General features: G+C 43.4%; 1 protein-coding gene across 3 annotated transcripts in view; it reads left to right on the plus strand.

The window, feature by feature from the left end:
- calcr (calcitonin receptor) overlaps nucleotides 1-27,882 on the plus strand; it is a 288,663-nt gene that overhangs the window by 200,631 nt on the left and 60,150 nt on the right. For all 3 annotated transcript variants that reach the window (XM_059655195.1, XM_048523649.2, XM_048523658.2), the window contains one exon: nucleotides 4,444-4,570. In XM_059655195.1, the coding sequence (XP_059511178.1) occupies nucleotides 4,444-4,570 (127 nt within the window). The remainder of the gene's footprint in view (nucleotides 1-4,443; nucleotides 4,571-27,882) is intronic.

Here is a 27,882-nt window from a genome sequence, read left to right on the forward strand (position 1 = left end):
CTACCCTTTGAGTGAAGAAATTTTTCCTCACCTCAGCCCTAAATACCCTAAACAGTATCCTGAGACTGATTCCCCTCATTCTAAACTCCCCAACCAGGGACAATATAGAGCTGCATCTGATCTGTTCAGACCTGTTAGAATTTTATGCACTTCACTCAGATCTCCTTGCATCCTTCTAAACTCTAGAGAATCTAGCCCCAGTGCAGGTCCAAAACGTAATCAGAAATTGCAGATGAAACTCAACAGGTCCAGCAGCACCTATGGGAAGAAAGAAGATTTAACATTTCAAGTTCAGTAACTCCTCATCAGAACAATCTAGGACTGTCCTGCCATTCACAGTATATAAAAACAGAGAATCAGCAATCATCATCTTGGATGGCTGAACAGTCCTCAGTGGACCGAATGGCCAACTCCTGCTCCCAGTTTCCTTGCTACTCCCATTCCCTTTGCAATCCCCTTAGAGATTACCTAGCCCCTGTGGAAGCATCACCTTTCTCCTTTGGATTACAGTATCCAGTGCTGCAGCAGAAGACCTGGGAGCTTTCTCTCTAGTTTCCCTGCTCCATCCATTTTCTTATTTTCTCTCCCTCAAGGACCCACTGACTGCTGCAGCATCCGCGTTAAGGACTGTAAGTTAGCTGTAACTTCTGACAACCATGCATGCATTAGGACCCCTGCTGAGCTGCAGCCAACCCAGCAGCACATTTAGCTTAGATAACAAGGTGTAGAGCTGGATGAACACACCAGGCCAAGAAGCATTTTACACAAAAAGCTGACATTTCGGGCCTAGGCCCTTCATCAGAAAAGGAGGAGGGGTAGAGGGTTCTGAAATAAATAGGGAGTGGGGGGAGGCAGATCGAAGATGGATAGAGGAGAAGATAGGTGGAGAGGAGACAGACAAGTTAAAGGGGCGGGGATGGAGCCAGTAGAGGTGAGTGTAGGTGGGGAGGTAGGGAGGAGATAGGTCAGACCGGAGGGAACGTTAGTAGGTTGGAAATGGAGGTGCAGCTTGAGGTGGGAGGAGGGGATAGGTGAGAAGAAGAATAGGCTAGGGAGGCGGGGACGAGCTGGGCTGGTTTTGGGATGCAGTGGGAGGGAAGGGAGATTTTGAAACTTGTGAAATCCACATTGATGCCATTGAGCTGCAGAGTTTCCAAGTGGAATATGAGTTGCTGTTCCTACAACCTTTGGGTGGCATCATTGTGGCACTGCAGGAGGCCCAGGATGGACATGTTGTCTAAGGAATGGGAGGAGCAGTTGAAATGGTTCACGACTGGGAGGTACAGCTATTTATTGTGAACCGAGTGTAGGTGTTCTGCAAAGTGGTCTCCAAGCCTCCGCTTAGTTTCTCCCATGTAGAGGAGGCCACACCGGGTACAGTGGATACAGTATACTACATTGGCAGATGTGCAGGTGAACATCTGCTTGATGTGGAAATTCTTCTTGGGGCCTGGGATGGTGGCAAGGGAGGTGGTGTGGGGGCAAGTGTAGCATTTCCTGCGGTTGCAGGGAAAAGTGCTGGGTGTGGTGGGGCTGGAGGGGAGTGTGGAGTGGACAAGACAGTCATGGAGAGAGTGGTCCCTCTGGAAAGCAGACAAGGGTAGGGATGGAAAAATGTCTTTAGTGGTGGGGTCAGATTGCAGATGGCGGAAATGTCGGAGGATGATGTGTTGGATCCAGAGGTTGGTGAGGTGGTACGTGAGGACGAGGGGGATTCTCTTTTGGCGGTTATTGCAGGGACAGGGTATGAGGGATGAGTTGTGGGAAATGCGGGAGACATGGTCAAGGGCGTTCTCGACCACTGCGGGGGGATGTTGTGGTCCTTTAAAAAAGAGGACATCTGAGATATACAGTAGTGGAATGCCTCATCCTGGGAGCAGACGCGGCGGAGGCGAAGGAATTGGGAATAGGGGATGGAATTTTTGCAGGAAGGTGGGTTGGAGGAGGTGTATTGGATATATGCCATAGTCAGGCAGCACAAACTTTATATCCTGTTTCTCCCAACAGGACTGAATACTTGTTAAAGTGTATTGTGACACTGATCCTATATATCTATTCTTTCGCCCAATCAGCAGCTTGTAAATAAAATAATCTGGACTTTATTTAAATGTCTTCGTGAAAATTATTTGATTATTTGCTATGGCTGAAATATGCTGCTGAATTCTTTCTATAGACAGAGACTTTAGTCCATAGCAATGCCAAGTTAATTCTCCATGGGTTTATTTTGCACATTTTATTGTCTTTCCTATACTGTTAACAGTATTTCATTTAACCTGTGATCAAATAAAACAGTATACTGCCAAAGTAATCCAGCAATCTCACATGGAACAGAATAATAAATTCTTAAAGGGCTTTGAAGGATTTTCTTTTTATTTGTCCAGTAAACACCCCAGATTTGCCTAACAAAATGCACAGAAAGTTTTAAGTGAAAATATTAACCTTATAGACATTAGGGATGATACAAAAGAGGAATTTGCACAACTGAAAAAATATGTACTGTGTCATGCTGCAATTCTTTGTTAAACAATCAAAGTGCAAATGACTGTTTGCTGGGTGTTTAATGTTCTGTTGCAAGCAATCCTCAAGCTTTCAAACCCAACTTAATCTTTACTTCATGCTTTGGTTATTTGATCAGTTCAATCCTTTTGAAAAGAATTCTCTTCAAATATATTAACATTTATTTTGAATACACAAGAAACTGTCATTTTAGATGAAAGAAATGCAACTTACCTTCCAAATTCCAAAAAAATGTTTTCTTCCATGGCTGAGGATACAGTCCAAATTAGCTGACCCTGAGGAATAGCTTCACAATTGAAAGAGCAGACACAAAGACATTTCCAACTATCAGCTTCACACCAGCTGTTATTGTTTTCACCAGTTACTGCTCTGGATTGCTTCAAAGACAATTGCTGGAGAGGGTCAAGGACACGGCAATACAGTGAAAAAGAAGCAATTGAAAATTATTGGTCAGCTGGATCTGATGAGATAAAACCTGTAATTAATTAGAAGGGCTTTTTAGTGCAGTGGTAGTATCCCTATATATGGGCCAGAATGTCTGGGTTCAAGTCCCACCCACCCCAGACATGGGTCATGCTTCCAATTTGATTCAAATTGGTTTACAACGTCTTGTGGCTCAGTGGTAGTGTCTCTACCACTGGGTCAGACGATCAAATCTCACCTGATCCGGAGATGTGTTCCAATACAGTGGTGCACAACATTTTCAACGTCAAGCCAAAGGCCAAAGGTGGGTGACTCACCAGCTCCACACACTGAACGATGATGCTGTGCACCTATCAGACACTGGTAGCTGTCCATGACTCCACCCCTGCAACAGGCGTTGCCTGATGCCAACAGAGAAAGTGTCATTGCTCACATTTCTCACTTTGTCACAGTACACGGTGGAAAACCACTGTTCTAACATGTCTAAGCAGATTAATTCAAATACTTCTTTAACAGTTGAAATATATGGCTAACACTTTACAGAATCTGTAAAGATAGCTGCCAGGCATTTCTAAAATTATTACTCAGTTGGCCTAAGCAGGGTAAAAATTTGAAAGATTTCATACAAAAGAATCGTAAGTAAAGTTTCTGTGATCTTTAACTCAAAAAATGAGCTGGAAGATGATCTCACCTGCAAAAGTAACCACAGCCCCAGGCTGAGTTTATAAGCATGGTGCATTTCCATTGACTTAGCCTGCAGTCATTCAAGAGGGCTTTTCGAACCTGAACCAACTGTTTTTAAGTGACTACTACAGACTACCACAACAAGTTAAATGTAGAATATTAAATAACTTAGTTAAATGTAGAGCAAAGCATTCAGGAATTTCTCGTTACAACTGACAATTCCATTTTTGGTTTGATAAAACAGACACCAAATGATTAGATGAACTTTGTGCAATGAAGTTATGCAACAAAAAATTGGGAGACGGGCATTGATTGCTAACAGGGTACTATAACGTTGTGGAAGATTCAAATTTTGTGATAGACTCTGATCAAACTCACCCTCCAGCTTTGGCTTTTGTTCCATTATCTCTAGCGGTGTGCAAAGTAAAGAGGTTGTGAAGCTAGTCTGTTACTCCAGTTTTCAGTCCTATTTTCTGACACTGACAGATGTCAGTCAGCCTTCAATAGGTTTCATGGATAGGATTTTTCCCTTCGCTATCCTGAGGATCAATTGCAGAGAGGAAATTTCAGTGGAGGAAAAGCCATTCAGGCTCCCCTCTGTGCAAAAGTCTTAATCAACACATGACGTGTTCTGTGGCTATGGAACCAACCTATTCCCTGGACAAAGATAAAAACAGGTTATTGTGACAATGGAGTAGTTAAGGGCATATACACCATGTATAACATTGTAGCTGGAGTTACTTTCTGAATAACTAAAATATTCCTGCAGAACCAGACCTTGTGCTTCTAATCTTCAACTTTTGCTGTGATATTTTCTAGGAGCCTCAGCTGTCAAAGGATAACACTCCATAAGAATTTATTTGTCTCCTACGTATTTAACTCAGTCTTTACACTTATCCAACTTATGGTGGTGGCCAATGACAAGGAGGTAGTTTCCCAAAATCCTGTAAGTACTGATAAAATCTGAGAGTGTTTCACGTGAATCAAAGGAATATTGTAGCCTTGACTTCAACTTTGTGTTTAACTCCTTCTGAAATCTGAAGCAAACTCAGAGAGCGTTGAAGAAATTTCCCAGCTCTGGCAGCATGCATACAAGGCTGTAAACATGAACTCTGTTTCTGTGTCTACAGATGATGCCAGATCTGTTGAGTTTCTCCAACATAATCTGTGTTTGTTTCAAATTATGCATAACCTCTCCCTTTTGCCAACAAGTCAATATTCTATTTGTGCTAAGCTCCCATTTTGCACAAAAAAACTTTTTTAATGAAACCTTGTCAAATGCCTTCTAGAAGTATAAGAACAGTACACACCAAAGACTCCCGCTCATGCTCAGCATGTGTTACTCTTTCAAATAGTTAAACATGAATTCCCCTTTCACAAACTGTCTGCAACCAGGAATTAGTCAGCTCAGACTCTATTGGTTTGCCCAGTCCTACTTTACTAGTAAGTATAGTTTCACCAAGTTTTTCTTTCCCTACCATCTTATGGTTTACAACAGTTATTGGAACAGTTTTTGCATTCTCTTAATGGAAATTTGTGTGTTTTTGTCTCAATCGGATCATTGGGAACTGCTAAATTTGGCATCGAGGTCTTTTGGTAGTCTATGAGCAATTTAATCCTTACTGCAACATGGATATTTTTGTTCCACAAAAGTAGCAGCATCAACTCTGTTGCTCTGAAATCTTTGCTGGGCTCAGAGTTTGATTGGCCCACTTCAGTGTTCATGTCTGCATTGCATTTCTGATGATGATGTTACCATTCAGAGTTTTTGGAACTCTCCTCTTCAAATGGCGGAGGAAGCAGAGCTTTTGAATGTTCATTACACAAATCTGGATAATGTACTTTATATGCAAGGTATTGAAATGTTATCAGGGAAAGGTGGATTAAGGGTGTACTCAGATAAGCCGTAATCTTATTAAGTGGCAGTGGAGGCTCAAATGGGGACTTGACCTACTCCTACTCATAGTTCACATGCACCTTTGTGAACAACACAACTCAAGCCCCTGCTTGGTCTCCACTGACTTATAACCCTAACTCTAACCCTAACCCATAAACATATATATCTGATCGAAAAAATTCAAGCAACTCCAAATACAAATATAGTCTTATATTTACAATTGTTAGGTCATAACACGGCTTGACTTAACCAATAAGTATATGGCTAAACACATAATTGTTACTGAAAATGCAGTACTGATTCAACTTAACATTGTGGTCTACACTAGAGATTACAAGGTGTAGAGCTGGATGAACACAGCAGGCCAAGCAGCATCATAGGAGCAGGAAAGCTGACGTTTCGGGCCAAGACCCTTCTTCAGAAAGTCTACACTTTTTATTTACACTTTCGGAATGCTGCATACAATTCTGGTCACCCTGCTGTAGGATGGGCTATAGCAAAACGTGGTCAATTCATTATTCCGAGGAAGGAATGAAAAACCCTGACTAAAATAGTTGAGGAAAGAAACCGTATTCTACTTTAACTACTGCCTATTTAGTTATAATCTCAAACACTTAAAGCTCATGGGTTCTAATAAACTTTATAATTTATAATCAAATATAACTATTCATCTCTACAAGAATGTGTGCATTCCTTCTCGCTATTTTGTTAGTTTCTATTTATCCTCAGTTACTTACACTGAGTGGAATTTAACTGCTTTTAAAGATATTCAGTTGCCTAGACCAGAAATGGACACCAATTTCCCCTTGTTTGCTCTGTCTGGCTCAAATGTTAGGGCCATGCAGGGCAGCTCCAGACTGACAGTGTCTGTCTGGTACATAACAGGCTTTTAAAGATGGCGTGGATGTGAGGGCTGCTGGTATCTTGCCGATTATCCACTAAACTTTTTTTCTGGGAACAGCATTGTGGTAAAATGGGGCTTGAATCAGATGTGAGAGATACTATAGAGTTAGAGTAAGTAATTATTGACGTGCATTTTGTAAGATACAGTGATAACTCTCGCTGCACCTTGTGGTGGGAATTCCTCAAAAGAACTCGATGCAACTCATATTTAGCCCAAAAAAAGCTCAGCCCGCAGTCTCCACCTTGCTGAGAGCACTAGCAGCATGATATTGTGAGGGAAGTGTATGATAGTTTGTAATCGAATCACTCAGATCCATGGCCAATCATGAGAGCAGAATGAATCAAAGTTGGCAATGGTAGCTGTTTTATAAAGAAATCTCTCCTGGATCTCAGATAGCACATCACTGTGGCTTTCTAAAATAAATTCACTGAAATAGATCTTCTCCAAGCTGGTCTGCTCAACACACTCCAGTTACAGACAGCAGGGGATACCAAAATCCAATTTTCAGAAACTCCATGGTCAAAAAGCCCAGAATGTCTATAAACCCACCTCCACAAAAATGAGAAATCATGTGCATGAGGATGTGATATCTGATTCTGATGGATTTTGAAAATCTGGACTATCGTTGCCTGAGCATTACTACTTATCAATAAGATATATTTTACAAAATCGTAAACAAAATAACTTAACTCTCTATTTGACACTGCTGCTCGCTTTGTTTAACCTCTTCTTCTCCAACCCCTGTCAGATCTTAGTTCCAATTTTTTTGTTTTATTACTCATTTGGTTCATATTTACAGCCTTGAATTTTCCTATATCAAGTATCTTTTTTGAGTAAAAAGCACTTTATCCAGATTCCTTGATTCAAGTTTTTTTCCAACAGCCAACTGCTAATTGCATTGTTTTTAACTTGCATTTGTATTGAATGAAATGAGTCAACACAGCAAAGTCTGGAATTAAAATTGAACACTTTAAGTGCTCTCCTAAAAAATAAGCGCCAAAGGCAACAAAAATGCTTGAAGTGAATTCATAAAATTATCATCAGTATTCTTGCTTGTTATTCTGATCTTGTAAAATGCATGAAAACATTTGTATGGAATTTCCTGAAAACTTGCAATATATAATAGAGCATTAATGACAAGTGGATTTAGTCAAACAGGAAGGATCAAGGACATTATAGTGTAAATTAGTTAGATCAATTAATATTTCACACCAATTTTTCTGTGTAGTTTATATTTTTTTTGCCAAAATCTATGCCAAAGCAAGTAAACATTTATTGCAACAGCTTATCCCCATATAAAATAGCAGCAGTGATAAATTCCATTGATTCCTTCCAGTTTTGTTTGTTTGACCCATGGTGTTTAAGACTCTTGATATATGTTGTTAATCTTTGCTTCCTATTGCTCATATGCAGGCTTAAGCAAATAATTTAATTCCCTATAGGCGAATAAATATGCTTCTGTTTTTGGGAAAATGTCCTTGGGAACAATACTGTATGATAACAAATGATTTACAAATAAAAGTAAATACTTGTGTAAATTTAGCAATGCAGAGGTTTGAGCATTGTGTAAAAATTATTTGACTAAAATATAAGCAATGATCTTTTTTGGCATATACAAATCAATATTGATGATTCACAGATACCCTGGAATGAATAAACAGAGTTGTGCTCGACACCAGCTGAATTGGGCTAGCAGAGGTGCAAATGGGTCTAGGTATTGAACAGTTTCCAGGTCCAAATTCAGCACCATAAGGTGGAACGTTGCAGCACACGTTGTTTCTCACTGGAATTGTACCAATGGTGCTTTGTTTCAGAAGCTTTGTGAGTGTTTTTGAAGACTATAGGAATTCAAAGCAAGCATTATTTTGCATCTGTTAGTGAGGATCCTCTAGCTGAATCAGGATCCTTTTGTTGAATCAATGCCTATGAATACTACAAACGCTTCCTCGAGCTGCCCAGAAAATCGTACGGGAATAATTGATGAACAGTTTTTCACAAGCAGCATTTGACGAGGTTCTCATTACCGTTAAGATCAGACTATTTAAGTGGCTAGGCATTTTAGCCATGTTTATTACTATTTTAGTAAGTTATTTTATATTTGGTATGTTGACAGAAGGTGGTTGCCTGTGTAATTTTGCAGCAAAAGTTGAAGACCAACATCAGGCACGCATGTGGCAGTAAAGATCAGTGACTCAAAATGTTTACCTCTCTGGGTTTTTCTAAATTTATCTGGTGATGTCAGCAACGTCAATTAGTTTGTTGTGAAAGGCGTCAGCAATTCATTGCAGTAACTGTGGGGACTGATAAGCAGAGCAAGAGAACTCTGAGACTTTTCCTATTTACTTCTACATTTACAATAGGCTCGTGCTTGCACTTCTGTGTTCTCACCAACATGTCCAAACAATATTCGACTTGAGTGCCCACAGCCAGCCAGCAGAATGTTGCCAACAATGTGGGTTCAATTCCCACATCAATTGAGGTTATCATGAGGGCTCGCTTTTTCAACCTGTTCCTTTGCTGAGGCATGACGACCCTCAGACTAAACCACAACCAGTCATCTCTCTGATGAAAGAGCAGTCAAATGGTCCTCGGGGTCTATGGTAACTTTGCTACTGCACATTTATGCCTGATTTATACTTTCATACTGTGGCAGTCCTCAATATTCCCCCTTGCTACAACTGGGCCATCTGACTGGCTTCTGGGGATAAAGGGGTATTTCTTCACTGACTAGTACATAGCCTTTCAGGAATCCGGGCATGGACGTACAACATCAATTTAATGAGAGTTTTTCAAAATCAAGAGCTCTGATTGTGGAACAGGTGAAAAGAAGGGTTACCTCATTGTCAATTTCCAGCACTTTCACACCCTGCATAGCCCTGAACCCAGCTCCAGTGGTCAGGGGGCATTCTCTCTGGTTTACAAATAGGGTGGATGGTCAATACTTCTTCACTCTTTGAGAACTGTTTTGAAGGTTTGGTCCTGAATTGGGTGAAAGGGACAGGATTCAGTCATTAATGGAATGGGTAATTGGCATCAGAGTCTAACAATAGCAGTGGTTTGCCACACACCATTTGTCAGGATGGGAATGAGGGAAAGGATGATTTATAATAGTTCTGGACTTCAGCTCCGGCATCACCAGCTGAGACTCTCCTTATCCAAGCCCCATCCTTGATTCTTTGTTATTGCAGTCTCATCAGCAAAAGCACATGGATATAACCTGCCCTTCCTCCTGCAGCTCCTGCTTCCAGGAACGTGGGGAAACCTAACTGAGTACACCTTGTGGGCAGGCCTCCATTAGGCTTGGTAGGATGACTAACAAATAAATAAACCTTACCATTTCCTACCAATAATCCAAAGAAGATGGAACTGAATCAGAAGATAAGCCGTGATTAAATGATTAATGAGCAACATAGGTACCCAATGTTCTGCTCCCCTCATGATTTCTTATATTCTAATGCTTTTTAATGAACTTGCTATCCATTTTCTTCTCATTTCCAAAGAAAGTCTCTAGGTTCACGTTCAGCTTCGATGTCATTCTTCACAGTAATTTAAAAGATCAAGTTGCTATGGCAACTGGATAAAAAAAAGACTCAAACACAAAAGACTCTTATGTAAACTTTAGAAAGCAACCAAAAGCTTTTGATTAAATGGGGGCTGCATTGCTTCTGATCTGCCACCATCTTCATTGTGGAGTTATCAAATCATTTCCCAGGACATTTCAGCGTAAGGAGGCTGCTGGAGGATTAAGGTGCACAATGGGATAACTAAGGTCATTTATCAGCAATACTGCCATTGCATGAAATTCCAGGTCAATATCTCATTAAAAATCAGAGCAGGTGAACACACCAAAACAAGTCTGCTGTTTAATTTACAATGTGAAGCGATAGGAGCAGGGTAAATGATGAAAATGTAAGATATTTGGAGTTTACATGGTCTTGGGTGGGAGGATGAAGTTGATGTTGGGGAATTTTCTTTTTTTTTGCAGTCATAATAAAGGCATGTGAAGTGGTCTACCAAGTCACGATCAGGTACGCAACATAAAAACTCCCCAAGATCAATTTCACCCTCATAGAATGTGATCAATGTTAAAATGTATTCACTAGCATTTTAGGGAAAGAGAGCAATTAGCTTCTTTTTTTTCAAATACCTTTAGAGTGAGCAAATGTGTTGATGCTGTTCTAATTGCACTGCAGCATTTAATTTACATTACACCTTACTGATGTGAAAGATATGGTTTTATCATATAATTAAAGTATTGTTAAACCATTGGCCAGGTGGTTCAAAAAATTGACTCTATTTTGGTATATGGAAAGCAAATCATGTGTTCTTTTAATATAATCAGTGGAATCCTGTGAGAGTTTTCAATCTTAAATTTAATATATATGCCAGAGAGTACTTGAGTGAAAAACTTCTTGCATCCTGGAATGTAACAGCACATGAATTGCACTCTGTCTTGTGCCTGTAGACGGTAAACATTAGTGACTAGCTTTGAGTGTCAGATGCATTTCCAAAGAAAGAGAAAGGCACGGCTGCAGATGGTCAAGCCAGACATTTTCACAGTCTGTCTGAAGCAGAGATGAATCAGAAATCCTCCACTTGTCAATAAGCCAAAACCCCAACCGAAATGAAAGGATTGGCTTTTTCGTGTCCCCTGCAGGGAAATTTTTCCGTAAAGCTTCAGAAACAAGAAATTTCAGACATTTTTCCAGCGACCATTGATTTAGCTTGATGTAACCCATCCAAATGGAAATACCATTGATTTCTTCATTGAGCTACTTTGGGTGGAATCTTTTGTTTCTGGAAGTGGTGAGGTTGGAGAAGGGAAGGAGGGGTGATGTTAAACTTGATCCCAAATGCTTTCCTGCTTTCACTGGAACTAAGCTCTGGGTGGAAAGGCCCAATGTCAACCCTTCCTGCTCTGCCACCAAATGGAAGCCCTTAGCTGGCCAGTTAAGGACCAGTTCATCTCACCACTGCTGGGATTAACTTACAAACAGGCCTAATGCAATTTGCACGGCACGTAAAAGTGCCTGATCAACTTGTTACCTCAGTGAATCAATGCTTTTTTTTATTCATGATGAGGGCATCGCTGACTGGGCAGCATTCATTGCCCATCCCTAACTGCCCAGAGGGCAGTTAAGAATCAGTTGCATGGCTGTGAATCTGGAGTCACATTGGAGGCCAGACCAGGTAAGGATGGCAATTTCCTTCCCTATACGACATTAGATGGGTTTTTCCTGACCGTTGACAATGGATTCATGGTCATGATTAGATTCCTAATTCCAGATATCTTTTGTTGAGTGCAAATTCCACAATCTGCTGTGGCGAGATTCGAACCTGGGTCCTCTGATGAAGGGTCTAGGCCCGAAACGTCAGCTTTTGTGCTCCTGAGATGCTGCTTAGCCTGCTGTGTTCATCCAGCCTCACATTTTATTATTCCCCAGGATGGTATCTGGATTAACAGTCCAGTGATAGTACCACTGGGCAATTGCCTCCCATTGCTTGTTCAAAGGAATCAATATCAGGCAGGGGTTTGTCCACTGGAAGCCATCCTCTGGCCTTTTTTTCTGAGCCTTAGCACCCCTCTTTCCATGATTGTTAAACCAAGAACCTAACTTCACCTTTTACCTGCGTTCTTCACAGCTTTGGATTCTGGGCCATATTCCTCTGTGGTGCTGTTGCGAGCTTCAATTGCCCAGCAGCTTTTGCTGGTTGACACGTCAACACCCTGGGGTATTGATTCGAGAGAAAGACCCGGCAGCGGGCTCACCACTGACTGGTTGGCAACACAAGTCTCTCATCAACTCACAGCCAGCAGTCCATATACCATCCGGTTTAAGGAGATTCCAAACAGCAGTGTTCCATCGGGAGCAGATAACATCCTCGCATAACTGAGGATGTATCGCCCAAAATGAATTTAATGTTTTTCCACTGTGTTTAGTTTTTTTTGTCTGAAAGCAAATGAACAATAATTTGTTTGATCACTTATTCGTTCACAAAAATCAGTATGATATATAAAAAGTCACATTCACAAACAACTGGCTCTCAGACATTACTGGCCCCAGAGAAAGTCATATTTTTGATTATATCACTTCCCCAGGCGTGACATCAGCTCGGGCAGGTTAGGGCAGACAAACATTCGGGTGCTGTGAGGTGGCAGTGCTGTACTTGTATCCTGCTAATTGATGATGGCTGACTAGTGCTCCACAGGAGATTTCTGTGTGTGTCCTGGGACAAGGCCTCAGCAAACTTAGCTGCAGCAGGACAAATTTCTGGACTGCTGGGAGATGTTAGCTCTTCTCCCAAACACTGATACACACAGCCAACATGGTAATAATGTGAACCTGCATCGAAACACACAGAACTGGTGCGACAATGAGCTTGTGTCTCATAACCTCCATCTTGCTGCACAGCACAGTTTCTGTCATCCTCCGGATCAAAACTTTGGTTTTAAATTCCAGTGAGGGTTAGCATTGGTTGTGTGGGGCTAACCCTAACCGTAAGCCCTACCTATCAGTTTAATAGGCCCATATCCAAGTTGTTCAGCATACGAGATGTTGCGGAGAGGAAATTCCTGGCATGGAAATTCTATTATACTCTGGTTTGACTGGCTGTGTTTGGGGCAGACAGGAACATGTTGGTGCTGCTTGTGCTCAGGAGACTGACCTCGATCTTCTGAAAAAACAGTCAAGGAGTAATTTCCATCTTATTTAATAAGGCATCCACTTGACCCATCAACTCTGCAGTGGCTCTCTGTGTAGCAATCTAGTCACTCCCACTCGCCCACTCAAATCCAATGCTCTGCAAGTTAATTTCCATCAAATGCCCATCCAGCTTTCTTTTGAAATAATTTATCATCTCTGTTTTCACTTCCCTCATCGTTGATGATTTTCAGGTCATTACCACTTGTGTAAAAAAATTTCTTCCTCACACTCCCTTTGCAGGTCTTTTCCATAACCTTAAACCTCTGGCCCCTGTCGTTGTATTTTCAAGAGAAAAGACAGAAGTTGCTGGAAAAGCTCAGCAGATCTGGAAGTATCTGTGAAGCGAAATCAGTTAATGTTTCAGTTCCCTTCCTCAGAACAGACCTGCTGAGCTTTTCCAGTGACTTCTGTTTTTTGCTTCCGATTTACAGCATCCGCAGTTCTTTTTGGTTTCCTTGTACTTTCAGTTGATGTAATAGCTGTTTTTTTTTCTGTTATTCCTTAGCCTGGTATAATCTTGTACATCTTATCAGATCAGCCGTCAGTCTCCTGTCTTCCAAAGAGAAGAACACCAGGATCCCCCACCAGCATACCTAAATTCCCTCATCACCAGAACTATTCTGATAAATTCCTTATGCACCTTTTCGAGCACCCACGTTCTAACAGCAGATTGGTGCCCAGAATTTAATAAAATACTAGAGTTCTTGGCTAACCTGAAATTTGCATAGATGTAGCATGTTTATGCTTTTTATACTGATACCTCTAATTTTGGAGATAAGGTAGGAATACTGCACCAGGTAACTCATCTCCCTCCTGTTTCACAAAGCCTGCTCACCATCTGCAAACCAGAAGTCAAGAATATGATGGAATGCTGCCCACTTGCCTGGATGGGTACAGCCCCAACAACACTCAAGAAGATCGAGCCCACTTGATTGACACCACTTCCACAAGCACCCCTTCTCTCCACCACCGATACTCAGTAGCAGCAGTGTTAACTATCTACAAGATGCATTGCAGAAATTCACCAAAGATCCTTACATAGCACCGTCCAAACTCACAATGACTTCCATCTGGATGGACAATGGCTGCAGATTAATGGGAACATTGCGACCTGCATGTTCCACTCCACTCACTATCCTGACTTAGAAACATAGAAAAGTAGGTGCCAGGCTATTCAGGCCCTCAAGACTGCACAACCATTCAATACAATAATGGCTGATCATGTAATCTCTGTATCCCATTCCTGCCCTCTCCCCATACTCCTTGATCCCTTTAGCTGCAGGGTTATGTCCACTCTCTCTTAAATATATCCAATGAACTGGTCCCGACAGCTTCCTGTGGGAGAGAATTCCACAGGTTCACAACTCTCTGAGGAAGAAATTCTTCTTCATCTCAATCCTGAAAGGCTTAGCCCTTATTTCTGGACTGTACCCCCTTGTTCTACACTTCTCCAACATCAAGAACATTCTTCCTGTATCTAGCCTGTCCAGTACCATCAGGACAGTCCTGCCATCCTGGGAATCAGTCTGGTGAGCTTTCAGTGGACTCCATCAGTAGCAAGAATGTCCTTTCTCAGACTAGGAGACCAAAACTGCACACTGTTCTCAAGGCGTAGCCTCACCAAGGCCCTGTATAACTGTAGAAAGAAAGCCTTAGCCAGGCACTCAAACCCTTTCACAATGAAGGAGAGCATGCTATTAGCTTTCTTCACTGTCAGCTGCACCTGCATGCCAACATTCAACGACTGTTCCACTAGGTCTCGTTGCGCCTCACCTTTTCCTAACCCGCCACAATTCAGATAATAATCCGCCTTGCTGTTTTTGTGATCAATGTGATTAACCTCACATTTATCAACATTGCATTGCCAAGTATTTGCCCATTCAGCCAACCTACCCAAGCCACCCTGCTACCTCTTAGCATCCTCCTCACAGCACACACACTGCCACCCAGCTGACTTGGAAATATATCACCCTGCCTTCACTGTTGCTGGATCAAAATTCTGAAATTCCCTCCCTATGGGCATTGCAGATGTATCGACATGGACTGCAGTGGTTCCAGAAGGCAACTCATCATAACCTTCTCAAGGGCAACTAAGGACAGGCAATAAATGCTGGCCAGCCAGTGATACCCATACCCGGCTAGTGAATAAAGAAAATCCTATATAATATACTCACCATTCTCTCAATATGTACGACAACCATCAAAGGTCTAGGCACATTCATCCTAGATCCGCTTGAATTAAATTCCATCTGCCACTTGTCAGCCTATTCTGAAGGAATTGGTTAACTCACTTCCCAGAAATTGGTTTGCAATGGAAGTTCAATGGCATAGGTTCAAATCAATATTGGCTGAAGGCATTATGAAGGTCCTGCCTTCTCAACTTTAACCCTTGCCTGAGGCATGGTGACCCTTCGGTTAAACTCACCACCAATTGTCTCTTTCCAGCAAGAAAATGAGACCGTGGTGAATTTAACTTTATGATGTCATGTTGCAATCGATTTATATCAGCCTCACTGTTTAATCATTTTTCTGAGTTGGTATCATTTGAAAAGTTTAAAATTTTATTCTGTCTTTCAATTTCTTTGTATTAATATCTAAGGAATCCTAGCACTCAATGTTTACCATTCTCAAGTCAGAAAAATAAGCTTTCATCATGACTCACTATTTATTGTGTGTAAACCAATTCTTTTTTTACCCAAGTTGACATAACCCTTGTATTTCTTCAGCTACAGTTTCATTTATTGGTCTTTATTCGAACTATGTACAGATTATTGGGATCTGTAGAGTGTCAGGGCTGTTCTATGACCAAGAGTGCCATGCAAAACTTTTCAATGATATGAAAACCAGAGCATTGAATTTATGACCTGAATAAAGACTGCTTTAGCTCATACACAAATACCAACATAATATTCATTGCAGATCATTTTATATGTCTTTTCTCTGGGGGTATATTGTCAGCAGCTGATCCGGCAGTAACAAAGGGCATCTGTTATGATAAAATTTATTATTGAGTAAGTATTGCAGGAAGGAGGTGGGTTAAGGTCAAATAGAGGCATGCAGCTCCTGACAGCCTGGTTTGGAATTTGATTTGTTGCTGTACAAAAGGTTGTTGGGCTCCTGCCAGTCCAGAGAGAGCTCAGTCCTTGCCAACTGAAAGCAAATTTATGTATCTGATGAACTTATTTATTTTTAATATTTGGTGGGCTTGTAGGAACAAATCTGTTTCAGCTCTTGAAGTTTCATGATGAGCACATTTCTATATTTCCTGATAGTCCAGTTGGGGTGCAAGGGGTGTATGGAGTGATGGGTGTGGCCTGTTTTGCCAGGCATCAAAAAGATGCTGAACTCCACAGATCAAACATTGATATTGGGTTTTATTCAAATAATTTAAGATCTCCGAAATGCTTCATCAATCTCAAAACTCATTGGGTATTATTTGTGAGCAGCTCTATGACCTAGTGGTTAGCACTGCTGCCTCACAGTGCTAGCGACGCAGGTTTGAGTCCACCCTCAGGTGACTGTCTGTGTTGGGTTTGCACATTCTTCCCATATCCGCATAGTTTTCTGGTTTCCTCCCGATGTTCAAAGGTATGCAGGTTAGGTGGATCGGCCATGATAGATGGCCGATGGTGTCTAGGGGTATGTAGGTTATGTGGTCTAGCCATGGTGAAGGTGTGGGCTTACAGGAATAGGGTAGGGAGCTGGGTGTGGGTGGGATGCTCTTTGGAGAGCCAATGGAGACTTAATGGATCAAATGTCCTCTTTCCTCACTGTAAGGGTTCTATATGTCCAGTTGTAAATGTAGTTTGGATTGAATTCCATCTGCCATTTCTCTGCCAAAGTCTCCAGCCTGTCTGCATCTCATTTTATCTTCTGGCAATCCTCCTCACCATCCACAGCTCCACCAACTTTAGTATTGTCCACAAATTTACTAATCACACCAACTAAATTCTCCTCCAAATCATTTTTGTATGTTACAATCAACAGAGTTCTCAGCTGGGAACACCACTGCTCACAGATATGTGGTCAGAAAAACATCCTTCAAATGCTCCCCTCTGATTTCTATGACTAAGTTAGACCTGTATCCATCACACCAGCTCACCACTGATCCTTTGTGACATCACTTTCGGTATCAGCGTGCCATGAAGGACTTTGTCAAAGGTTTTGCTAAGATCCATGTAGACAATATCCACTGCCCTGCCTTCATCAACCAGCTCTGCCACTTCCTCAAAAAACTCAATCAAGTTTGTGAGACACAACCTCCCCTGCACGAAGCCAGGCTGCTAATAATTCCATTTTTTTTTCCAAATGTGAATAAATCCTATCCAAAAGAATCTTCTGTAATTTCCCTATATTTCTATAATCTTCTATAAGGCTCACCAGTCTGTAATTTCCCGAATTACCCCTGTTGCTCTTCTGAAATGAAGGAACCACTGTGGCTATTCTTCAGCCCTCTGGGACCTCTCCTGTGACTATAGAGGACATGAAAATTTTGTTTAAGGCTCCAGCAATTTTCCAACCTGCCTCTCGCAGTATTCTGGGATATGTCCCATCTGTTTTAAGTACTCATTAAAGACGTTACCCTAATCCTCTAGCCCCACATATGAGTTTCCTCCTTTGTCTTTGAGTGGGCCTACCCTTTCCTAACTACCCTCTTGCTCCTTATATTCATACAAAAAGCTTTGGAATTTTCCTCAATCCTGGTTGCGAAGGTGATTTCTTGGCTCCTTTTAGCCCTCCTAACTCCTTGTTAAATTCTTTGGTGGTCTCCCTGTATTCGTCGAGGGCTCTGTGTGTCTTCATTTCCCTAGCCCTTAAGTAAGCTTCCTTTACCTTTCTGATTCAGCTCACAATTTTTCTTGCCATCCAAGGTTCTCGAATCTTGTCATCTTTATCCTTCAAATATGTGAAGGCCTCCAATGAATGTGACTGCTCCAGTGTATTTATCTACTTTTTATTATGCACACTCACGTCTACTTATAATAACCCCAAAGTGCAATTTAGATCTCTCAAAGATGTCTTCAGACCTATTAAAAGAGTGCCATGACCCCACAAAAGGCGCCATACCCTATTAAATAACAAAGGAAGCTGTAGATTTGCTCTTGAACAATGTAAAACCCACATGTTATGCCTTGGAGATTTAAGTAATGTACATTGAATCTGTTTGAAGGCATTTGCCTTCATGAAAAAGTAAAGTAAACTATCGGCATTGAAGACTGACAAGTCCCAGGGTCGGATGACCTATATCCAATTCTTATAAGAACAAGTGGCAGAGATAGTGGATTCACTGGCTACAATATTCCAAAATTCCCTGAATTCAGGAAAGGTACCGAATGATTGGAAAAAGGCTACTACAGCACCCTTATTCAAAAAGGAAAGGAAGTAGAAAAAACAAGATATAAAATTGTAAGAATCCATTATCAAGAAATGATTACAGGATATTTAGAAAGGTAAAGCACAATCCATTAGAGTCAGCACGGTTTTAAGAAGGATAAATCAGCTCAGTGGTTAGAACTGTGATAATGGGAACTGCAGATGCTGGAGAATCCAAGATAATAAAGTGTGGAGCTGGATGAACACAGCAGGCCCAGCAGCATCTCAGGAGCACAAAGGGTGAAGGGTCTAGGCCCGAAACGTCAGCTTTTGTGCTCCTGAGATGCTGCTGGGCCTGCTGTGTTCATCCAGCCTCACATTTTATTATCAGTGGTTAGAACTGCTGCCGTACAACAGCAGAGACCCACATTCTATTCCAGCTTTGGGTGACTGTGTGGAGTTTAGACATTCTCCCTGTGTCTGTGTGGGTTTCCTCCCACGGCCCAAAGGTGTGCAGGTTAGGTGGACTGGCCATGCTAAACCGCCCATAGTGTTGAGGGATGAGCAGACCAGGTGGATTAGCCATGTGAAGTTCAGGAGTAGGTTGGGATACACAATGGAATGTTGGTATGGGCTGAATGGCCTACTTCCACATTGTGGGCGTTCTATAATTTGCTAGAGCCCTTTGAAGGTGTAATAAATTGGGATCCTGTAGATATGGTGTATCTGCACTTCCAGAAGGCAATTGATAAGATGCTGCGCAAAATGTTACTGTGCAAAATCACACAGGGTTGTCTGTAATTTATTAGCAAGAGAAAGCAGACAGTCAGGATAAATGGGTCATTTTCTAGTTGGTAACACGTAACTAGCGAGGTGCAAAGGGTTCAGGCTTCAGGTCCTTACTATTTGCAATCTTTATAAAAGTCTCAGATGCAGATAAAGAAAGTATTCTAACCTTTCAGGTGACATTAAAATAAGTGAAACAGTAAAGAAATAAGAAATTTTTAAGTTGATATGGATAGGCTAGCTGAATTGGCAAAGTTAGGAATTTATAAGATGCTACACTGACTGGCTGTGACTACAAATTTTGTTTTTTGAACAAAATAGAAAGTATCTGCAAATAAACATCCCATAGATTTATATGTGTGTACATGTGCAGGGGAGAGAGAGAGACTGAATGTGTGTGTGTGTGTGTGTGTGTGTGTGTGTGTGTGTGTGTGTGTGTGTGTGTGTGTGTGTGTGTGTGTGTGTGTGTGTGTATGCATGCACACGCACTACCCATCTCTGCTCAGTGAGACATTGTTGTGTATCTCCAAGGCCACCTTGGAAGACACTTACATGAAAATTTGAGGCTGAAACTGGAAGGGAACATCCTTGTCTGGCGATTGTTGCATGGTGTCCATTCATCTGTTGTCATACCGCCTGCATGGTCTCGCCAATATACCATGCCTCAGGGCATCCTTGCCTGCAGTGTATGAGCTGGACAATGTTGGCCGAGTCATATGAGTATCTGCCATGTGCATGGTGGGTGGTGTTCCGCTGTGAGATGGTAGTGTCCAAAGTGATGATCTGACTTGTCTTTTAGAGGTGACCATGGCAGAGTTGTGTGGTGTTGTGCTCAATTTTGTCTTGAAGGCTGGGTAGTTTTGCTGCAAACAGTTTGTTTAAGGTTTGGCAATTGTTTGAGGGTGAGAAATGGAGGCATAGGGAAGCTCTTGGCCAGATGCTCATCATAATTGTTGACATACTGAAGACTGTGAAGAACATGGCATAGTTTCTCTCCTCTGAGGAAGCACTGAACAACAAAGAGTACTCTATTGGTCTTATCCTGTGCTTGTCTTTTGAGGAAGTCATTGTGGTTTTTTGTTGAGGTACTTTGGAACTGGCGATCGATGAGTTGAGTGTCGTTTCCCATTCTTATGAGGGCATCCTTCAAAACATTTAGTGATCCTTCAGTTCCTCCATCTGAGCAGATCCTGTGTATACGTGGGGATGACTTCTTTAATATGTTTAGGTTGGAAGCTAAAGAGGCGCAGCATCATGAGGCTTGCAGTAGAGTGGGGTGCAGAAATGTCTCTCCTTGATGGAGATGCTGGTGTCCAAAAATAAAACTGATTCTGAATCCACATCATGGAAAAGTATGAGGCTAACCATCTTAGTCAGAGGACTGGAAATACAACTTATTATCTGAACAGAGAGAGACTTCACTGTGCTTCAGTGCAGGGATCTTGGTGTCCTCATGAAATGAATTGCAGAAATCTAGAATGGCATACAGCAGACAATAAGGAAGGCAAAAGGAACTTTGTCATTTCTTGCTGAAGGAAAAGAGTACAAAACCACTGTAACAGCACAAGGCATTAGTGGGATCACATCTGGGGAATTGCTTACAGTTTTCATTCCCTTACTTGAGGAGCATATAATCCATTGGAGGCAGTTCAGAGTAGATTTACCAGATTGATCCAGAGATGAGGGATTCAGCAGTTTTGGCCTATATTTTCCAGCATTTAGAAGGATGAGAGGCAAACTGGTTGAGGTATACAAGGTGCTAAAGGAGATCAATAAAGTAGACATAGAGAGGATGTTTCCCCTTGTGATGCAAACTCCTAGAATGAGAGGTCATCATTTTAGGATAAGGGCTAGCAGATTTAAACAGAGAGGAAGAGAAATGAACATGAAAACTTACTGGTAAAGCACAACGCAGTTGACACCACATTTTGATAAAAGTTTTGAAAATCTGACGATCGTCCTCCACTGATATCTGAGTTCTAGAAATGCAATAAAGGAATCAAAAACCAAAGTTGAGAAAAGGTGGCATAGTTAGTAGTTAGTAGTTTCATAAGATAGTGGGATTCAACCCCCTTACCACCCCCCCCCCCCATCCCCCAACCCGCCAGACTATGGTGAACATTGGGACACTGAGTAAATGTAAGAAGCAGTCGACAGATTTTTAACTAGTAATGCATTGAAGGGTTCTGCAGACCAGAAAGGAAAGAAAGCATGAGGTTGAGATGAGATCAGCCATGATAGTATTCAACAGGACAGCAGGATTGAGGGGCTGAATTGCCTACTTCTGCTCCTATGTCTTATGTTCTTATGATTTGCAGCTATGCAAAGTACAACCTGCCCCTTTGGCCACAGCACCCTCCACAGAATAAATAGCATTTACCAAGATTGGAGGCAGGGAATTTCAGATTTGGGGGTCTTGCTCCAATTTGATTGTGACAAAAGCACCCCCCCACCCCCGGTCTTTATAAAAAAATCAAGCAAGCTGTGACATCAATGGATATAGCCTGCAATAAAGTTAGTAGCTTGAGAACTAACAGCAGGAAAATGAAAGTGAAAACCTATTTGGTTCTTCAGGAAAGGGTTCTGACATAATTCCCTGGTTTGGCTTGCACATGATTCATGGCCAGCATGTCCAACTGACTTACAGTGCATCTGAAGTGGCCTGACAAGAAACATCCAAAGAGCAAGTAGCAAAATATCAAAATTGCAAAACCAATCCAATGTGACTTTAAGATTCTGTAGTGGGGGTCATGTGACTTGCTAGTTTTTTCCCCATTAACTATCGCCCCAGTTTTACTTTTTATTTGCATTGTGTACTCTGTACTCACATTAAACAATAATAAATATGCCGCCTTTTCTCAACTTTGGTTTTTGATTCCTTTATTGCATTTCTAGAACTCAGATATCAGTGGAGGACGATCATCAGATTTTCAAAACTTTTATCAAAACGTGGTGTCAACTGTGTTGTGCTTTACCACCACTTTTATCACATTAAAAAGTATGTTAGATGTAATTGGAAGGAAGCTATATTCCTAGCCAGAATTTGTCAAGTTGTTTTGATTGATCTGGGCAGATGAAATGCATTATTTTGACTCTTTTGGCAAGAAGAATTTTAAAGAATGGCAAAATTGGCAACTACAAATTTGTATGGTACAGGTTGGTCAAAGTCAGAGTGGGGTGAACTTTGTTAGATCAAAAAAGTTGAAAGGGCATGATAATTTACAAACCAGTTGGCTCGGTGCTTTGCTTTTGTTTCTTTAAGTATTGCTAAAACAGTGATTTGAAATGTGCTTTAAGTCAGGTGATATATAGTTTCTAAATCATTTAGTAATGCATCAAGTTGCCTACCATCTAAAATACTCTAAACATCATAGATCTTTGATTGCTCATAGTACAGAATACATTATTGCCTATAGAACATGCTCTGATGACCCTTTCAGAGTGCTGTCCTGTTAAGAAGGTCAGCATATATATAATTCAAGTAACTGGATGACCAGGAGCCATGGTCACTGTGCATACTGGTAACATAGGCAAATGATCTATCTAGACTTAACAATGTTGCATTTTCTCAGTTTAATTGTGAATAAACCCACCAGAAATCTTCAAGTAAACTATATCTACGTACTCGCTTTGTGTTACATTTAAATAGCACAAAAAGAAAAAACAGCAGAGGCCGGTTTCTTAAAATAAGAAGGTGGCGATAACAGCTTGAACACCAAGGGAGAAACAGGAAACAAGGGAGAACAGAAATCCAGAAGTCTCACAGCACAGGGAGTAGAGTAAAATAACATTTGTTCAGAAACAGATCGTATCTCTTAAGCACACCAGGTTTCTGCAGGTAGCCAGCTGATTCAAAATTTTAGGATCTAAAAGCTATTTAAAATGTAAAGGGTTGTCAGGAAGCTGCTCTGTGCTGAACAAAGGAACAGTGTGCTTAAATTCAAACCAAGATTTCAAACAGCCCGTTCAGAGTCAACAGAACAAGTCCTAAGCCAAATATAGAAGAGGACAATGAATGCCGTGCGAGAGGCACACAAAGAGCGCACGAAGCAGAAAATGAAAAGAAACAGCAAAAAAGCAGAAACTGTGATAGAAGAACTGCTGAAGGCACATGTGTCAGCGATAATGGGAACTGCAGATGCTGGAGAATCTGAGATAACAAAGTGTGGAGCTGGATGAACACAGCAGGCCAAGCAGCATCTGAGGAGAACCAAAGCTGACGTTTCAGACCTTCAGCCTTCATCAGAAAAGGGAGATGGGGAGACGATTCTGAAATAAATAGGGAGAGAGGGGAAGGCGGACTGAAGATGGATAGAGGAGAGGATAGGTGGAGAGGAGAGTATGGGTGGGGAGGCAGAGAGGGGAAAGGTCAGTCCAGGGAGGGTGGACAGGTCAAGGGGGCGGGATGTGGTTGGTAGGTAGGAAATGCAGGTGCAGCTTGAGGTGGGAGGAGGGGATAGGTGAGAGGAAGAACAGGGTAGGCAGGCGGGGATGAGCTGGGCTAGTATTGGGATGCAGTGGGGGGAGGGGAGATTTTGAAGCTGCTGAAATCCACATTGATATTATTGGGCTGCAGGGTTCCCAGACGGAATATGAGTTGCTGTTCCTGCAACCTACAGGTGGTATCATTATGGCACTGCAGGAGGGCCAGGATGGACATGTCATCTAAGGAATGGGAGGGGGAGTGGAAATGGTTTGCGACTGGGAGGTGCAGTTGTTTATTGTGAACCGAGTGTAGGTTTTCTGCAAAGCGGTCCCCAAGCCTCCGCTTGGTTTCCCCAATGTAGAGGAAGCCACACCGGGTATGGCGGATGCAGTATAGCATATTGGTGGATGTGCAGGTGAACACCTGCTTGATGTGGAAGGTCATCTTGGGGCCTCCACTGGGGGTGAGGGAAGAGGTGTGGGAGCAGGTGTAGCACTTCCTGCAGTTGCAGGGGAAGGTGCTGGGTGTGGTGGGGTTGGAGGGGAGTGTGGAGTGGACAAGGGAGTCACGGAGAGCGCCGTCTCTTCGGAAGGCAGACAAGGGTGGGGATGGAAAAATGTCTTTAGTGATGGGGTCGGATTATAGATGGTGGAAGTGTCGCAGAATGATTCATTGTATCCGGAGGTTGGTGGGGTGGTATGTGAGGACAAGAGGGATTCTCTTTTGGCGGTTATTGCGGGGTCGGGGTGTGATGGATGAGTTCCAGGAAATGCGGGAGACACGGTCAAGGGCGTTCTTGACCACTGCGGAGGGTGGGGTGATGTGGAGTCGTGGTCCTTGAAGAACGAGGACATCTGGGATGTACGGGAGTGGAATGCCTCTTCCTGGGAGCAGATGCGGTGGAGGCGAAGGAATTGGGAATAGGGGATGGCATTTTTGCAGGAAGGTGGGTGGGAGGAGGTGTATTCCAGGTAGCTGTGGGAGTCAGTGGGCTTGAAATGGACATCGGTGTGTAGGTGGTTGTCTGGGATGGAGACAGAAAGGTCCAGGAAGGTGAGGGATGTGTTGTACCCATGGCCACCCCTTTTGTCTGTAGGGAGTGGGAGGAATCGAAAGATAAGTTGTTGAGCATGAGGACGAGTTCAGCTCGAACCCTTGTCTGCGGGTTTGATGGTGATGTTGGGATTGGACCGGAGGGCTGCCCGTTCTGCGGGGGAGAGGTTGGAGTGGGTGAGAGGGGTGGAGAGGTTGAGGTGGTTGATGTCTCGGCGGCAGTTGGAGATGAATAGGTCGAGGGAGGGTATGAGGCCTGGGGGTGGTGTCCAGCAGGAGGACTTGTGTTGGAGGTGGGTGAAAGGGTCAGTGGAGGGAGGGTTAGGCTCACGGTTAGAGAATTAAGCGTGGAAGCGGAGGCGGCAGAAAAACTGCTCGATGTCATCAACTGCCTCAACCTCTCCACCCCTCTCACGCACTCCACCCTCTCCCCTGCAGAACGTGCAGCCCTCTGCTCCCTTCGCTCCAACCCCAACCTCACCATCAAACCTGCAGACACGGGAGGCGCAGTGGTAGTATGGTGCACTGACCTTTACATCGCTGAGGCCGAAGCCAACTTTCCGACACCTCCTCCTACCGCCCCCTGGATCATGACCCCAACCCCGAGCACCAAACCACCATCTCCCAAACCATCCACAACCTCATCACCTCAGGTAACCTCCCACCCACAGCCTCCAACCCCATTGTTCCCCAACCCCGCACCGCCTGCTTCTATCTCCTTCCCAAAATCCACAAACCAGCCTGCCCTGGTCGACCTAACGTATCTGCCTGTTCCTGCCCCACCGACGTCATCTTCACCTATCTGGAGTCCATTTTCTCCCCCTTGGTCCAGGAACTCCCTACCTATGTCCGTGATACCACCCACCCCTTCCACCTCCTCCAGAGCTTCTAATCCCTGCTCCTCAACACCTCATTTTCACCATGGGCGTCCAGTCCCTATACACCTGTATTCCTCATGCAGATGGCACAACGGCCCTCCGCTTCTTCCTGTCCCGCAGACCCAACCAGTCCCCCTCCACCAACATCCTCATCCACCTAGCTGAACTCGTCCTCACGCTCAACAATTTCTCTTTTGATTCCTCCCACTTCCTACAGACTAAGGGGGTGGCCATGGGCACCCGCATGGGCCCCAGCTATGCCTGCCTCTTTGTAGGTTATGTGGAACAGTCCCTCTTCCGCACCTACACAGGCCCCAAACCCCACCTCTTCCTCCGTTACATTGATGACTGTATCGGCGCCACCTCATGCTCCCACGAGGACCTCAAACAGTTCATCCACTTCACCAACACTTTCCACCCCAACCTTAAATTCACTTGGACCATCTCCAGCACATCCCTCACCTTTCTGTCTCCATCTCAGACAACCACCTACAAACCGATGTCCATTTCAAGCCCACCGACGCCCACAGCTACCTAGAATACACCTCCTCCCATGCATCTTCCTGCAAAAATGCCATCCCCTATTCCGAATTTCTTCGCCTCAGCCGCATCTGCTCCCAGGATGAGGCATTCCACACCCGTACATCCCAGATGTCCTCTTTCTTCAAGGACCACAACTTCCACCCTACCCCCCGCAGTGGTCGAGAACACCCTTGACCGTGTCTCCCGCATTTCCCACACCTCATCCATCACACCCCGCTCCCGCAATAACCGCCAAAAGAGAATCCCTTCGTCCTCACATACCACCCCATCTCCAGATCCACTGCATCATCTTCCGACACTTCCACCATCTGCAATCCAGCCCCACCACTAAAGACATTTTTCCCTCCCTACCCTTGTCTGCTTTCCAGAGGGACCACTCTCTCCGTGACACCCTTGTCCACTCCACACTCCCCTCCAACCCCACCACACCCGGCACTTTCCCCTGCAACCGCAGGAAGTGCAACACCTGCCCCCACACCTCCCCCCTCACCCCCATCGGAGGCCCCAAGATGATTTTCCACATCAACCAGATGTTCACCTGCACATCTGCCAATGTAGTATGCTGCATCTGCTATACCTGGTGTGGCTTCCTCTACATTGGGGAAACAAAGCGGAGGCTTTGGGGCCACTTTGCACAACACCTACGCTCGGTTCGCAATAAACAACTGCACCTCCCAGTCGCGAACCATTTCAACTTCCCCTCCCATTCCTTAGACAACATGTCCATCATGGGCCTCCTGCAGTACCATGTTGATACCACCCGTAGGTTGCAGGAACAGCAACTCATATTCTGTTTGGGAACCCTGCAGCCCAATGGTATCAATGTGAATTTCACGAGCTTCAAAATCTCCCCTCCCCCCACTGCATCTCAATACAAGCCCAGCTCATCCCTGCCTGCCTAATCTGTTCTTCCTTTCATGTATCCCCTCCTCCCACCTCAAGCTGCACCACCCTTTCCTACCTACCAACCTCATCCCGCCCCATGACCTGTCCGTCCTCCCCGGACTGACCTATCCCCTCCCCACCTCCCCACCTATACTCTCCTCTCCATCTATCTTCTCCTCTATCCATCTTCGGTCTGCTTCCCCCTCTCTCCCTATTTATTTCAGAACCCTCTCCCCATCCCCCTTTTCTGATGAAGGCTCAAGGTCTGAAACGTCAGCTTTGGTTCTCCTCAGATGCTGCTTGGCCTGCTGTGTTCATCCAGCTCCACACTTTGTTATCTCGAAGGCACATGTGGAGTGTCCTGACTGTATATGTCTGCATTCCAGTCATGTTTGCAAAACAACAGCAGAAAGTTAGATAGCGTATGCACCAAAATGACATATGGACTTTCAGGGCTGAATTTCACCAAAAATCAGGCAAACTATCAATTTAGGGGAATTTGATAGAGTGTTTCAGGGAGCTGTAGTAAGTTAGCTCATGCAAGTTTACACAGTTTACCCATTGTGTATGTGGACAGAAATCATACAACACCAGGTCATAGTCCAAGATAACAAAGTGTGAAGCTGGATGAACACAGCAGGCCAACTAGCATCTCAGGAGCACAAAAGCTGACGTGTCGGGCCGAGACCCTTCATCAGAGAGGGGGATGGGGAGAGGGAACTGGAATAAATAGGGAGAGAGGGGGAGGTGGACTGAAGATGGAGAGGAAACAAGATAGGTGGAGAGGAGAGTATAGGTGAGGAGGTAGGGAGGGTATAGGTCAGTCCAGGGAAGATGGACAGGTCAAGGAGGTGGGATGAGGTGGTAGG

The sequence above is a fragment of the Stegostoma tigrinum genome, chromosome 2 (assembly GCF_030684315.1).
Source record: "Stegostoma tigrinum isolate sSteTig4 chromosome 2, sSteTig4.hap1, whole genome shotgun sequence".
In the NCBI taxonomy this organism is placed as follows: domain Eukaryota; kingdom Metazoa; phylum Chordata; class Chondrichthyes; order Orectolobiformes; family Stegostomatidae; genus Stegostoma; species Stegostoma tigrinum.